The following is a 15964-nucleotide window of genomic DNA, read 5'->3' as shown; positions in this document are numbered from 1 at the left end:
GCTCCTCCCACGTCTCGCTGGGCAGCCCGCCTTGCGCATGCGCAGGCGGCGGTGGCAAGGCTAGGGTTCGCGCGAGCGGCCGGCGCTATGGGGCTGAGCCGCGTGCGGGCGGTTTTCTTTGACTTGGACAACACTCTCATCGACACGGCCGGGGCGAGCAGGAGAGGCATGTTGGAGGTAACGTCCCCACCCGTGGCGCTCCTCTGGGCGGGGTCAGTGCGCCCCGCCCCGTCCTGCGCGCTCACCTCCCCTTGACCCCACTTCCACCCCGGCGCCGCGGGCCGCTCTTGCTGGTTGAAAGCTGTGGAGCGTGCGGGTGCGGAGGTGGCTGGAGGCGCGCGGGCCCTGCGGGTCTGCTTTCCCTGGCCTGGCGGCCGCTCGTCACCCAATCTCGAGCCCTGGAGCGGCTGCTCGCAGGTGCCTTGGCGCTCGGGACGCGGAAGGGCTCCGTGACGGCTGCCACGGTGGCGGAGGTGCCCGTGGGCGCGGGAGGCGACAGCAAAGCCGCGAGACCAGGCGCTGGTCCCGCCCCCGGTCAGACTGTCGGTGTGGAGCTCGACAGAGGGTCGTGTCCCCTATGCGACTTTCGGGGGTGCTGGGAGGAGACATGGTAGAGTTAGCCCCAGTGTTGACCCAAGAAGGGACACGGCTGTCAGTACCAAGCCTGGACTTAAGCCCTGCTTTAGAGAATTGTCCCCGCAGAACTCCTTCTGGCCTCCCTGGCGGGGTGGTGGTCACCGTGGCTTTCTGACACGTGACACAGCAAAAGCCCGTGCTGCGAGGGCATGCCCTTCCTGAGGCGCTCCTCCGCGGCACTGCCCCTCTACACGCGCGGAGGCGCTTTCAGACCTTCCCGTGTTCCAGCCCCGGTCCACCCCGGCTTCCCTTTCTCTACCTTCAGCTTCAAGGGGAAAGGGAAGGATTTATCAGATGTGGAAAACCCACTTTCAAAAGCTAATTCATCCAAACCTGAGCGCCCCGTCCTCTTCATGCTTCATCAGTTAGTTTTTGTGTCCCTGGATCTTCCACTACCTCATCCGTTTTCTTTTTAGCTGCATTCCACTCCTGCCGCATATTCATGTTTGCCCTATAGTTTTAAAAAAGCTGTAGAAAGGATGCCTCCCTTTGGGCTATTCTTCCTGCTGTAGGTGTTGCCTGTCTCTCTTGACAGCCATGTTTTCCCGGAGAAATCTATACCCGTTATCTCCTTGTCTCTACCTCCTATTTATTACTAAATCCATCGTAATGTCGCTTTATCTTCACCGCTAGACTGAAATAGACTTGCTGGGTCACTAGGCAGTCCCAAAATGCCGGAATCAGTAGACATTTTTAAAGTCTGTCTTCATGACTTTACTGAGGCATTCCACACTTTTAACTTGTTGGCCTCCACCTCAGGGGTGCCACCCTGTGCCATATTGCCTCCAGTATCTCTCGCTGCAGATGTTACACATTTACCTGTGTGTTATTAGTAAGCTGAGTCCTGTGCATTTCAATTAAATAATTGCTTTAGGCCAATTCTTGCTGTAGGCCCAGAGTTTGGGCTTTAAAATCAGACATTTGAATATGAATCACAGCTCTCCCAAAACCTAGCTGAAAGTGCCTCAAGGAATTAACCACTCGGAGCCTTATATCTTCATAAAATGTGAATTATATTAGTCCTCAATAACCCTGTAATACTTGGGAAGCCCATGGGTGCAGTGTCCACTCAGCGAATTATAGCACCTTCCACCCTCGTACGCTGTCTGTCCACCACTGCACATGCCCCGTGCATGTCTCAGTTACAGCTGAACTCATCTCTCACCTAGACTGTTGCTGTGGGCTTGTCTCCAGGTTTACCACATCCAGTGTGTCCTCCACATTCTTGCCACAGCAGTATTTTTAAAACAAAGACTAAATCGTATGCCTCCCTGGTCTTTACACCCTCACTTATAGTAGTGCTGTATTTTGTTCAGATATTTCTTAATGCATCTGTCAAAGGATATTTCAATTAATTTTGCAACTCAGGTGCCTACTACTAAATAGTGAGCTTCTTGGGAGGGAACAAGCTGTCTTAATTATCCTCGTTTGACACATGGCAAATGTTGAATAAATGCTGGATGGATGGATACAAATTTTTACTTCGAGACTTGGTTCTATTACTGCCTCCTTTATAATTACAAATCATTGTAAATAATTTATGAATGGGCCGGGCGCGGTAGCTCACGCCTGTAATCCCAGAACTTTGGGAGACCGAGATGGGCGGATCACGAGGTCAGCAGATGGAGACCATCCTGGCTAACACGGTGAAACCCCGTCTCTACTAAAAATACAAAAATTAGCCGGGTGTGTTGGCGGGCGCCTGTAGTCCCAGCTACTCGGGAGGCTGAGCCAGAAGAATGGCGTGAACCCGGGAGGCGGAGCTTGCAGTGAGCCGAGATCGCGCCACTGCACTCCAGCCTGGGCGACAGAGCCAGACTCCGTCTCAAAAAATAATAATAAAAATAATTTATGAATGGAGGAAGAGGGAAAGGTCCAGCCATTTATGGCCTTGGGCTTGGGGAGAAGAGGTCATATACTGACTCTATGTATCAACTTTAATTTTTTCTAATCACCTAGGGAAGTTATTTTTTTCCTCCCTCTTTAGACCTGTTGTTCATGGTAATTACTCAAGAGGAACTTTTCTACAGAAGCCTGGAGTTTCTCAGTGAACAAAGCAGAAGAGATTTCTGCATTTGTGAATTTACTTCTTAGTGGGTATGGCAGTGAACATAATAAATATTTACAGGTGTGATAGAAAAAGCAGAGAGGGTAACAAATCAACATTTTAAATAGACTGGTCAGATTTGGCCTTATCGAGTAGGTGATGTTTGTGCACAGACTTGAAATAAAAATAACAGAAGCCCTGCTTGAATTGCTAGGCTGAGTGCAGGCCTCATTTTGTGAGCATGTTTTAAAATTGTTAATAGTTTTATTTGGAATTCATCCCCTTCTGTCGTGCTGGATCCCTATTGATTTCAGTAGGGATAGCACCATGTTCAAGAGGCTGAAGATGAGACCCGGAGCCAGCAAATGAGAAACGGTTTTTGAGGGAACTTATATACAAGACGGTCCATTGGCGGCGGGCTGGACAGAACTGCAGCCACTTGTAAGAAGAATGCAGTTTATATAGCATTTTCACTTAGCACCCTCACTGCAGCAACCTCCTCCTGGCTACCTTCATTTAAAGGAAAAAAAAAAAAAAGGGCCTCTATCCCCTCTGCAACCTGAGTTCCGCAGGATGGGATGGGCCATGGTTCAGATCCTCCTCATAAATAAGGAATGAATCTCTGGATTGGACACTCCTGGACTCCTTATCTTGGAACCCGAATACACATTCCTCATAGACCACAGGGTCATTCTAAGGGTGTGCGTAAGTTAGTGCTGTCAGGTGCACCTGCTATGCGCTTCATATCCAAATGATTAGTATTCAGAATACACTTTTCTTAAAGTGTTGTAAAGTATTAGATGGTTCCAAACTAAGCCCTCAAAAAGTCTTTTAAAATCAGTTAGCTAAACTAAAGTATTGATGATACTAACTTTAGTTCTGGGTCTAGGGAGCAGACAGAAGAATAGAGTTTCCTTTTTCGTATACGTTCAGAGAGAGCCTTAAAATAGAGTTTTGAAGTGGGTGAAGTTTGAGTTCATATTGGTCTACTAACTGATAGCCCTTCTGTCAGAGCAGGGCCCCTTTCTTCAGGCCAGCGAGCACCTTGTGGGCTCTTTATACCAAAATCTTTTTCAGCCCTGCCTTACCAGTCACACACAAAGTATCATCACGCCTCCAAGTTAGAGAGCTTTTTCCTTCACCTCCAATTCAATCAATACGCCCATTTTCAGTGCAGGTGTTAGGAGAGTTTGTAATAACGCATACTAATTCAGGGTAGGTGTTAATTTCTGTTTGAACTAATAAATGAATGCTGATAAACTTTTTTCCTAAAGATGTTAATATTGTTAAAATGCTACTTATTGTCCCACACCAACCTGTAATTAGTTGCTGTATGACAAAATGAGGAAGTTAATTGAAGGGATAGAATAGGAAGAGATTTTGAAACTTGGGCGTGGCATACCATGCCTTTATAAACATCTCCCTTTTAAGGTGAGCAAATCCTGCTTTTTCAGAGCCCCAAGAATGTGCTTAATGAAGTGCCAGGAAATTGGGTCTGTATGGGGAGCCAGTAGGAAATTGGGTCTGTATAGGAGCTGATTATGAGCCAGCCCGTATCTAAGCTCAAGCTCTGTGGAGTCCTAGAGGCATGTGTCCTTGCACTGCTGTAGGGTTGCTGAAACTTTGGAGCTCCTGTCAATCATAGCTTAAGAGTCCTTCAATTGATGTTGCTAGCAAAGATGGTGAGATAAACATGGAGATTGAGAAAGCTTTATTTGTTCATAGAGATTTATAAAGCAAAAATTTACAGCGTTTTGCCTTTACCTAAAATTCCTAGGGCTGGTATATTTTTCTTGGGCAGATAAGATTTTTCTTAATGATTACATTTTCTTTTCTTTTTTCTTTAATTTTTTTTTCTCATATGGCCAAGTCTTCTGATACATTTTCTGATTAGCACAAATACCTCAAAAAATATTTTCCTTTCAGCCAGGCACGGTGGCTCACACCTGTAATTCCCAGCACTTTGGAAGGCCAAGGCAGGAGGATTGCTTGAGGCTAGGAGTTAAAGACAATCCTGGGCAATACGGCAAGACCCCTGTCTCTACAAAAAAAATTTATTAGCTGGGTATGGTGGTGTGCAGTTGTAGTTCTAGCTATTCGGGGGACTGAAGGGAGATGAGCCCAGGAGTTTGAGGCCACAGTGAACTACAATCATTCCTCTACTGCACTCCATCCAGCCTGAGTAACAGAGCAAGATCCTGTTTGGGAGAAAAAAAAAAAGACCCTTTTCCTTTGTTGTGATTCTTTTACTCTGAGGGAAGAAAAACACATGTGTTCCTCTCTCAGTAGGTGAGTTGAGTTTTTGGTGTGAGTAGCATACTGCTTATTCCCTAGTCCCATTACAACAGATATATTTTAACTGTAGCTGGGTGCATTTCAAAGAGCCAGCATTGCCTGGCATGTTTGACTTTCTTCAGGTGCTCACCTGAACACAGGATTTCCAGTACAGACAGTTCTTGAGGCGATCCCAGGATACACGTTAAGGGGTCGGGGAGACAAGAAGGGGAAGGAGTCCAATACGGGTTAGAGCAGCTTAATGAGCAGGTTACTGCTGTGAGCAGCTGGAGATTTCTGGGGGACAGTACACAGAACAGGGTTCAGTTGTGCTCCCCAAGGGGCAAGGAAGCTGTGATATTTATTCGCCAGTTTCTACCCTACATTTGTTGAGGGCTGCTCCCAGGGCAATACTTTTTAGCCCCATCCTGTGTGTATAGATACCCTTGTGTGTGGCCAAGTAAAGCCCACAAGCAGAGAGGCCCATACTTGGAGAGGGAAGCCACTGGTGAGTGAATATAGTGTGTGCCAAGGGGATTTAGGCAGCACCTGCTATAACATGGGGTTCAAGGCCCTTCACAAACTATCTGTGAACAGGTTCCCCAGTTGCATCTCTTGGCATCTTCCCTCACATGCCTCCATTTGGGCTCAACTCAGCTTCTTGCTTTTTCCACAAAATTTTAAACTCTTGGCCTTTGTTCATGCTGTTCCTCTGTCTGGAATGATTTTCTTCTCTTCCCATACCCGCTTTTTCTCCTTGTTTACTCCTTGGTCTCAATGTGACTTCCTCTGCCAGCTACCCTGTGGAATGACTTCCATATTATTCCCACAGCTTGTTCAAACTACTGTCATGGCATCTCCCCCACCCCCGGCCCATGATTTGTAGTGGTTGTATATTATATTCCCCACCAGATAATGCCTCAACGACAAAGGCCAGTCTCTAGTGCTTAACACCTAGTGCAAAAGCAAGCATGTGGGCTTTGGAAGTAAGCAGGTATGGATGCAGATCCCAGATGGGCGAGTTATTAACAGTTCTGCACTTCCCTGCCTAATTTGGAACATGGAACTGTCTTGCAGGATTGTAGAAAAATTTAGAAATAATGTATGTAAGTATGTAGTACAATGCTTGCCACATTAGGGGTTTTAGGAAAAGTTACAAGACAGGCCAAATGGATTAGTGTTATAAAAGCCACATAAAGAGCCTTGGGAATGCGGGAAGAGGGAGTATTTAACTCAAAAGTACAGAATTGGGGCCGGGCACAGTGGCTCATGCCTGTAATCCCAGCACTTTGGCAGGCAGAGGCAGGAAGATCACTTGGGGTCAAGAGTTCGAGGCTAGCCTGGCCAACATGGTAAAACCCCGCCTCTACTAAAAATACAAAAATTAGCCAGGCATGGTGGCAGGCACCTATAGTCTCAGCTACGTGGGAGGCTGGAGCAGGAGAATCACTTGAACCCAGGAGGCAGAGGTTGCAGTAAGCTGAGATTGCACCACTGCACTCCAGCCTGGGCGACAGAGCGAGACTCTGTATCCAGAAACAAAAAAGTACAGAATTGGGCCAGGCACAGTGGTTCACGCCTGTAATCCTAGTAATTTGGAGGCCGAGGCAGGCAGATCACTTGAGGTCAGGAGTTCGAGACCAGCCTGGCCAACATTGTGAAACCCTGTCTCTGCTAAAAATACAAAAATTAACCAGGCGTCGTGGTGGGCGCCTGTAATCCCAGCTACTTGGGAGGCTAAAGCAGGAGAATCTCTTGAGCCTGGGCGGTGGAGGTTGCAGTGAGCTGAGCTGGTGCCATTGTACTTCAGCCTAAGATACAGAATGAGACTGTGTCTCAAAAAAAATAAAAGCGTAGAATTGGATCCCATTATAGGTGATAGTCAATTTAGGTCTTCAAAATGTGAAATGGATGTAGATGAGAAAAGATTAGATGAACTAAGTGTTATTTTTTTCTGATGATCGTCTAAATAGTGGTTGTCAGAAATTTTAAATGTTTTACCAAAAATAAGTACAACGAGTTTTTGTTTTTGTTTTGTTTTGTTTTTAAGATGGGATCTCGATATGTTGCTCATGCTGGTCCTGAACTCCTAAACTCAAGTGATCCTGCCACCTTGGCCTTCCAAAGTGCTGGGATTACAGGCATGAGCCACCATGCCCGGCCCAAAAAGCACAAGTTTTATTTTCATATCTTCATGACCAGAATGAAAGATGTTGGACTCTAAACTACCAAACAAAGGATTGTTACTAGCTATATATGAAGAAGTTGGTTTTAAAAAATGAGTGAGTTCTAGAGCAGTTGGGAGAGCCTCACTTTGTTGTCTCTAAAAATAAGGCCAATTCCCACCAGAAACGGTGTAGTTAATAGCTGCTTTAAAGCAGAGGAGTGGAGTTGGAATCTCTCAGCCACTTGTAGGATCACAGCTTCCTAGGGCATGACTACTAAAGACATGCAATGTGTTAATGGAGTTATTTTCCATTATTTAGGTGATAAAACTCTTACAATCAAAATACCATTATAAAGAAGAGGCTGAAATCATCTGTGATAAAGTTCAAGTTAAACTCAGCAAGGAATGTTTTCATCCTTACAATACATGCATTACTGATTTAAGGACTTCACATTGGGAAGAAGCAATCCAGGAAACAAAAGGTGGTGCAGCCAATAGAAAATTGGCTGAAGAATGTTATTTCCTTTGGAAATCTACACGTTTACAGCATATGACACTAGCAGAAGACGTCAAAGCCATGCTTACTGAACTTCGAAAGGAGGTCCGCCTACTTCTATTAACGAATGGGGACAGACAGACCCAGAGGGAGAAGATTGAGGCTTGTGCCTGTCAGTCCTATTTTGACGCTGTTGTTGTAGGTGGAGAGCAGACAGAGGAGAAACCAGCTCCGTCCATATTTTATTACTGCTGCAATCTTCTCGGAGTACAACCTGGGGACTGTGTGATGGTCGGTGACACATTAGAAACCGACATCCAAGGAGGCCTCAATGCAGGATTGAAAGCAACAGTCTGGATCAATAAAAATGGAATAGTGCCACTGAAGTCCTCCCCCGTTCCGCATTACATGGTTTCTTCTGTGCTAGAGTTACCTGCTCTCTTACAAAGTATAGACTGCAAAGTCAGTATGTCCACTTAAAGCACATAAAAGGGCATGATTATGAATGTTAGAATCAATTTGCTGAGTATGAAATAAGAAAAGTTAGGGCACTCCACTTACGATAATCCAGCTCTAAGAATAATTTTACTTATGATTTAATGGCCAATATTTTGAAGGTCTTCCCAACCCTATTGCTTCTAAGTTGTAACAACCAACCATTGAGTGGTACTTATATCTGAAAATTCAGATTGCATGAATTCAGGTCAGTAGTATAGCCCAGAAAATTTGAGGAAATATATTATTTTTTAGTCTGTATCTGGAGCTTTTTAAAATTATGTTATTAATCTTTTAGTATCTTGGCTGCATAATGCCAAGCAGGATTGCTTTACACATGGATGCACAAATGTAAGGTTTATCTTCTGGCTTAAAAATAGATATTTTTAAAAAATAGATTTTCTAAAACACAGATTTATCAAAGCAACTGAATCTGGTTAATATGAAATAAGTACTAAGTCACATGCAAATCAAGGTATTATATAGTGAAATTATTTTGCATATTTTGAAAACATAAACCATAGTTTTTGCCTACTTTGGATGTATACTTTCTTTTATGAACCTGATTTTTCTGTATGACTTTTTTTTTTTTTTTCAGAGGGCAGGGAGCAATTTTTCTATGGCATGTGACAGATTCCTCCAGTTAGAAAAAGCTGTTAAAATCAACACGTGGTGCTCCTTTACCATGACATTTTCTCACCTGTGCACAGTGAGCCGGTAGCTTCCTTTTAGTCTTCACCTCTCAAGGAAATGTTTTTACTGTCTTTTCCCAGACACACAGTGGGGTTGAGGGAGCTAGGCTGTTTTGCTAGAGATAATTGCAAGGCACGTGGCACTAAAAGTCATTTTTCTTCTGTAGATCCATAAGAGGAGCATTTCCTCAGTGTAGCCTAACCATGCAGCCCCCAATCTGTTCCTTTTTTTTTTTGAAATGGGATCTCTGTCGCCCAGGTTGGAGTGCCATGGCACCATCTCGGCTCACTGCAACCTCTGCCTCCTGAGCTCAAGTGATCCTCCCACCTCAGCCTTCCAAGGGTGTGTGTGACTACAAGCACACCCTACCACACCCGGCTAATGTGTTTTTTTGTAGAGATGGGATTTTGCCATGTTGCCCAGGCTGGTCTCGAATTCCTGGACTCAAGTGATCCTCCCACCTCAGCCTCCTAAAGTCCTAGGATTATAGGCATGAGCCACTGTGCCTGGCCCCCTCATCTGATAGAAAATTAGATTTTGCTATGAGCCATTTCCCGAGGGCCAATTTAATACTCGTGTGACTCTTCTTAGAGTTACCATCTGCCTTAAATTTCCTCTGTTTTTCACATTCTTGGAAATATATCATTGTTTTGCAAATTTCTATATCTAATTCAGGGTTTACCAGGAGCTTAATAATTAATGGCTACATAGCAAGGCATCGTCTTGGAACCGGAGAATTTTCTCTAGACTATTAGGCTAGACAGTCTCATGATTATACTAACCAAACCTGGAGTAAAGTGGTTGAAAAAAAAGAAAGTATAAAGGGGCTTATTAAAGTGGTTAATAAATATGATTTAGGTTGGTTTTTGATATGTTTTTCTTCCAACTGTTATATAAGAAACTATTAATGTAAAATAGTAGGCTATATGTTGAGATGTGTATAGCTATGTCTTCAAGACTAATACTCAGAGAATCAAATTGTAGATTGTACCTATCTGTGAGCCTATTTCTTTAGCCAGTTTTCTGTCTACTGCCAAGAAACAGGATTCTCTGCCTCATGCAAATGCCCTTTCGTGTTTACTTTTCGCTCTAGATTTTTAAAAATGTGATTGTGCCCTTGACTGTCCCAAAGTGCTGTTGCTATAACAGTGAACATTTGTGAACAGAGGATGTTTGTAGTTTCAAATGCAGTACCCATATGACCTTGATCATATTTTAGCTATTTAAAAATTAAGTTGGAGGATTTTGGCAGAAGTAGTCATGTGCATGATTGCTCTGATAGATTGGTTGGCATGTGCTGCAGGGGGCTTGTCCTTTTAACTCTCCCACAGGATGGATGTAGGCAGTGTCACATTCATTATGCTGAGAGTGAAGGTTCATCACTCCTGTATCATGGTAGCAAATCTCAACAGGATAGCTTCTAGGATGTTAAGTGAGCAGTTCTCCAGCAGAAATGATGTAGAAGGAAAAAATTGAATAATTAAATTTCCTTGTCTTCACAGTTTGTATTCTACAGAGTACAGTAATGTATTACATTCCATTTGCACCCTTCCTTAGGGAAGAACTTTGTGGTTATCTACCTTCTGAGTGGAATGTTACAGAAAATATTTTAAAATATTGGAATAAACCTATGATTTTATTAATATTTTTTGTTTTAGAATAATATTCCTTAAAATTATGAGTGATGTTTTGTCATCTTTATTTTTTTTCAAAGTTTCCCTGTAGTGGCCTTCTCACACAAAGCCAGAGGCCCTCCCTAACACTGCTTACAGAGGTGGGCCTAGAACAGACATGAATGGACACCGCACCTGGAATACCAGCACCTGGTGGGGATGTTTGGTTCCATGTGCACCTCCACATACAAGGCACGAACATCTCAGATCTGGGAGTGCCCAGGACCCAGTGGGTGCTCAGTATTGTAGGAAAGCAGGTCTTTACCAAAGTTCTTGGTTTATTGCTTTCAAACTTCTTTGCAACCTTCAATAAGAAACATTTTCTATCATAACCTCTTTAACACATTTATAGTGTTAGATAACACTGTAAATATATATAAATATAAATATAACACATTTATATAAATAAATATAAATATAACTATAACATTAATACGTGTATGGAATCCAATTTTATATGTTTAATTTTCATAAAACATTCTTGTTACGTATGATGATATTTTTCATTCCATTCTTTTTTGAATTAGGGAATATATTCATTGTTGAACAAGTACTACTTGTAGTACACAAGTCAAAAAAATAAAAGGGTGAATGGTGAAAAGTCATTCTCCTCATCTCTTTGCTAGGGGCCCACAACCCACTTGCCCTAAAGGCCACTACTGTTTAGTTTTTGTTTTATTTTTAAAAATAGAGACAAGGTCTCACTATGTTGCCCAGGCTAGTCTCAAACTCCTGAGCTCAAGCAGTCCACCTGCCTCAGCCTCCAAAAGTGCTAGGGTTACAGGCATGAGCCATGTCACCCAGCCAAGGCCAGTGCTGTTACCAGCTTCATGTATACCTGCATATAGAAGTGTATAAGACTATATAGAATCAATTGAATTCAGGCAGATTTTTAATTTCTTTATTTCAGTTTAGGAAACAGCGTTCTTGCTCAGATAATCTAAGAGTCACGCAGCTTGTGTTTAAGCCATTTGTGTTAGGAACATAATACCTTCATGGTCTCAGCCATGTGCGAGATCTCTGTAGTTCCATTGACTTTCGCATACCACCACCCTGGTGATTCTCTTTGCCTCTTATGTTAAATTTCCTATTTTCTGTGTCCTGTGTATTCCTATTTTGACTTATTCCCTCTTTTTGGTGGCATGCATCCTTGCGTAGGTTCCCTGTAAACGTGTGTAGGAGGTAAAAGTTTTGAGATCTGAAATGTCTGAAAATATCTTTATTCTCTTCTCCCATCATTGATAGTTTTAATAGTGTGTATTTCGATAACATTTTTACTTGAAATTTTGAAGGCATTGGTCTGTGGTCTAGCAGCCATTTGTATGTGACCACTTTCTTTCTCTCTTGTAACTCTTAGAACCTTATTTTCCTCCAGTGGTCCATGATCACATGCCTTGGAGAGGGTGTTTCCATCCTCTGTGCTTGGCACGCTGAACCCTTTCAATCAAAATCATATTTTCTTGGTCCTGGGGAATTTAATGACTTCATTGATAATTGCCTCCCTTCGTTTATTTTCTGATTTCTCTTTATGATTTCTGATTTTTTTTGGTTTCTCTTATCCCTGTTATTGAGATGTTAGAACTCCTTTACTGACCTTCCACTTTATCTTTTCACTCCCATTTTTCCATCTCTGTTACTCTGTTTCTTCAACTTTACCTTCCAATCCTTCTATGATTTTTTTCCCTCTACTATCATACCTTTTAAAGATTTCCAAGAGCTTGATTTTTTTTTTTTTTTTTTTAGACGGGGTCTTAACTCGGTCACCCAGTGAGGAGTGCGGTAGCACAGTCATGGCTCACTGCAGCCTTTAATTCCTGGGCTCAAGTGATTCTCCCACCTCAGCCTCCAGAGTAGCTGAGACTACGGGCACATGCTATGATACCCAGCTAATTTTTTTGTATTTTTTGTAGAGACGGGGTTTCACCATGTTGTCCAGGCTGGTCTCAAACTCCTGGCCTCAAGCAATTCTCTCACCTGGGCCTCCCAAAAGTGCTAAAATTACAGGCATGAGCCACCGTGCCCAGCCCCAGTGTATTTTTTAATCACTTGAGTTCAGGTGTTCAAGACCAGCCAGCCAACATGGTGAAACCACATCTACTAAAACAAAAATTAGCTGGGCATGGTGGCACACACCTTAAGTCCCAGCTACTTGGGAGGCTGAGGCAGGAGAATCACTTGAACACAGGAGCCAGAGGTTGCAGTGAGCCGAGATCACACCACTGCACTCCAGCCTGGGCAACAGAGTGAGACTCGGTCTAAAAAAAAAAAAAGGCTTTAATTTTACTTAAAAAAATATATATATATAAAAATATATAATAATTAGATGCCATGAAATAGGTGGCAAGGCCTTAACAATATGTGTGTTGTGAGGCCCAAGGGCCTCCCAAAAGCTTGTTTTTGTTGTTGTTGAGATGGAGTCTTGCTCTGTTGCCAGGCTGGAGTGCAAGTGGCATGATCTCGGCTCACTGCAACTTCCACCTCCCGGGTTCAAGTGATTCTCCTGCCTCAGCCTCCCGAGTAGCTGGGACTACAGGTGTGCACCGCCATGCACAGCTAATTTTTGTATTTTTAGTAGAGACAGGGTTTCACCATGTTGGCCAGGATGATCTCGATCTCTTGACCGCGTGATCCGCCCACCTCGGCCTCCCAAAGTGCTGGGATTACAGGCCTGAGCCCCTGCACCTGGCCCCAAGAGCTTTTTAAAAAAAATTTCTAAATAACATTCTGGGATTTTTTTTGTTGCTTGTTTTTTGTTTTGTTTTTGAGTGGAGTATCATCTCTGAAAAGAAAAATTAAGTTTTAAAAGAATCCACAGCATATACCATTCTAAGTTTCCCTAATCTGTTTATTTGGGTCTATTTGTTCATACTGGAGGCTTTCCTCAAGTGCCCATTAACCCTTGGTTATTTATGATACAGAGAAGAGAGATGGAAATGCTGATTGGAAGTTCCACACAAGTGCATGGACCTTCTCAAATCAGAGGTTCTTTTACTGTGGGGTATCTGGATGGGCTGTTAGTTGAGGGATCCCTGAGGTCAGTGTGTTAAAGTCTTTTCTCTTTGTTGGTCTGCTCTCTTAGAGATGAATCTTCAGACTGGAGAGTAGAGGTCTGATGTCAGCATTAGGAGCTGAGTGGGAAGGGTGTGTGTGCATATAGTCACCTGCTCTCTGTTTCTTGTTGCACCTGAGTCCAGCTATGCTTGGTATTCCCCAGGCTAGAGACCCCTCTGTCTTACCCTCCACAGAGAAGCATCCCAGTGTCTGCTGAGAGAGAACAAGTTGGAGTGGGGACAGGGATCTAGGGGTTTGTTTGTACCTTGAGCACTTTTTTACCCCAGCCTCCTTAATTCAGCTGCTCCTTTCCTCTCCTCCAGGACCTCAGCATCTGGGGATGCCAGTGCCCGCGTCTTTGGAGGAGTCTGCTGCGTACCTCATTATTTCTCAGCCTTCCCCTCTGCTGGTCAGGACTCGCTTTCTTTAGTCTACTAGATCCTTTGCCACTTGTCCATATGCTTTGCAGCTTCCAAACTTGTGTTGTGGTTGACGCCTGTCTTCCTGGTCCTTGTGGGTTTGTGTGTGTGTGCTTGTATGTTTGAATTCCTTTACTGCAGTTTTAGCTGAGTTTGGGGTACAAGCTATCAGATGTGTATTTCCATCCACCATCTTGATGTGGAAGTTCTTTTTCCACTTTGTGTTCAATGTTGGTCAAGACCCATGAAACTGACCCCATGCCCGATAGTCACTACTCGCAGGTCAGAAATGCTCATTTGAGGTGGAGATTTACAGCATGCCTGCAGCTTTTTTCTTCTTTTAATTTATTGTTTTGAATTACTAGTTTCCTGTTTCTCTGTGTCCTTGTATGTGACACTGTTTGACATAACTCTTATCATTATGGGAGTCTACTTGTTGTCCTGTGTTTGTGAACTTTCGCCATTGCTTGGACATAGATGTTTATTGACATGCTTGCACAGTCTGACTGGGTCTTTGGCCAACATCAGCAACTCTATTCCCAAATCACTTCTAAAACAGTTACACTCTCTTAGATTTCTTTAAAATTAAAATCCTTACTGGGATGCATTAGATTTATACTTTGTTTCTTTTTTTCTTAGATTTATACTTTTAAAAAATTAACTTACTCCTAGCAATAGGACTAAAATTTAGCCAGATAAAACCATAAATTTTTAAAACCAGTCTTCATTCATATATGACATATATGATAATACAGTTATTTCCACTAGATTTCTTAGAAGATGTCATTGTGATCAGCCTGACCTTCAGATAAGATCTTCAGGCTGGGTGTGGTGGCTCATGCCTGTAATCTCAGCACTTTGGGAGGCCAAGGTGGGAGTATTGCTTGAGCCCAGGAGTTCAAGACCAGCCTAGGCAACAAGGAGAGATACTGTGTCTACACAAAATAAAAAAAAATTAGCCAGACATGGTGACGTGTGCCTGTGATCCCAGCTACACAGGAGCCTGAGGCAGGAAGATTGCTTGAGCCCAGGAGGTCAAGGCTGCAGTGAGCTGTGTTTCCACAACTGTACACTGTGTTTTTGTTATTGTCTGCCTGGGTGACAGAGCAAGACTCTGTCTTAAAAAAGATTTCCAATACTCGATTTTTTTTTTTTCAGACAGAGTCACACTCTGTCGCCCAAGTGGGAGTACAGTGGTGCAATCTTGGCTCACTGCAACCTCTGCCTCCCTGGTTCAAGCAAGTCTTCTGCCTCAGCCTCCAAAGTAGCTGGGATTACAGGTGCCTGCCACCACGCCTGGCTAATTTTTCTATTTTTAGTAAAGATGGGGTTTCCCCATTTTGGCCAGGCTGGTCTCGAATTCCTGACCTCAAGTAATCCGTCCGCCTTGGCCTCCCAAAATGCTGGGATTACAGGTGTGAGCCACTGTGCCTGGCCAATACTCAGATTTTAAAAGTCATGGAAGATAGCCAGGCATGATGGCTCACACCTGTAATCTCATCACTTTGAGACGGGAGGATCGCTTAAACCCAAAAAGTAAAAAAAAGTAAAATTTTTTAAAAAGTCACAAAAGATAAAATGGTTTTAACCACCAGACAATTAAAGAAATAATACTCAAAATAGTTCCTGTTTAAAATTACATTTTTTAATGCTTAAAGGAATTATATTGACCATTTTATTGAGGCTTAGAGGTTAAGCAAATCAGCCAATTTGGACTCTCAGATATGTGTCCTCAGCCCACTTGGCATCTCTGCGTAGATGTCTAATAGACATTACCAAAATAACTCCTTTCCAACCAAACTCCTGGATTTCTCTCAAAAATCTGCTCTTCCTGCTGTCTTCCACATCTCAGTAACAGCAATGTCACTTTTTTTTCAGGATATGGCTATATCTTGCACTTAAGAATATTCCTGGCCCGTGGTAGGCACTCAGTGAATATCTGTTGAATGAAGCAGTTATTGGCTATTTCTATAAAAATTAATTAAAATTAAACAAATTTTAACAACAAGCGGC

General features: G+C 43.1%; 1 protein-coding gene and 1 pseudogene across 1 annotated transcript; one reads left to right on the top strand and one right to left on the bottom strand.

The window, feature by feature from the left end:
• Positions 1-25: 25 nt before the first annotated feature.
• NANP (N-acetylneuraminic acid phosphatase) lies at positions 26-10453 on the top strand. Its single transcript, XM_016937589.4, has 2 exons — positions 26-177; positions 7444-10453. The coding sequence occupies exons 1-2, from the start codon at positions 88-90 to the stop codon at positions 8098-8100; spliced, it is 747 nt and encodes a 248-aa protein (XP_016793078.2). The 5' UTR covers positions 26-87; the 3' UTR covers positions 8101-10453.
• A 2335-nt stretch (positions 10454-12788) lies between these two features.
• On the bottom strand, positions 12789-12867 carry LOC112206590 (U6atac minor spliceosomal RNA; annotated as a pseudogene).
• Between the last annotated feature and the right edge of the window lie 3097 nt (positions 12868-15964).

This window comes from Pan troglodytes, chromosome 21 (assembly GCF_028858775.2).
Source record: "Pan troglodytes isolate AG18354 chromosome 21, NHGRI_mPanTro3-v2.0_pri, whole genome shotgun sequence".
NCBI classification, from domain to species: domain Eukaryota; kingdom Metazoa; phylum Chordata; class Mammalia; order Primates; family Hominidae; genus Pan; species Pan troglodytes.
Note: the sequence above shows the minus strand (reverse complement) of the source record. Positions and strands in the feature narration are given on the sequence as shown.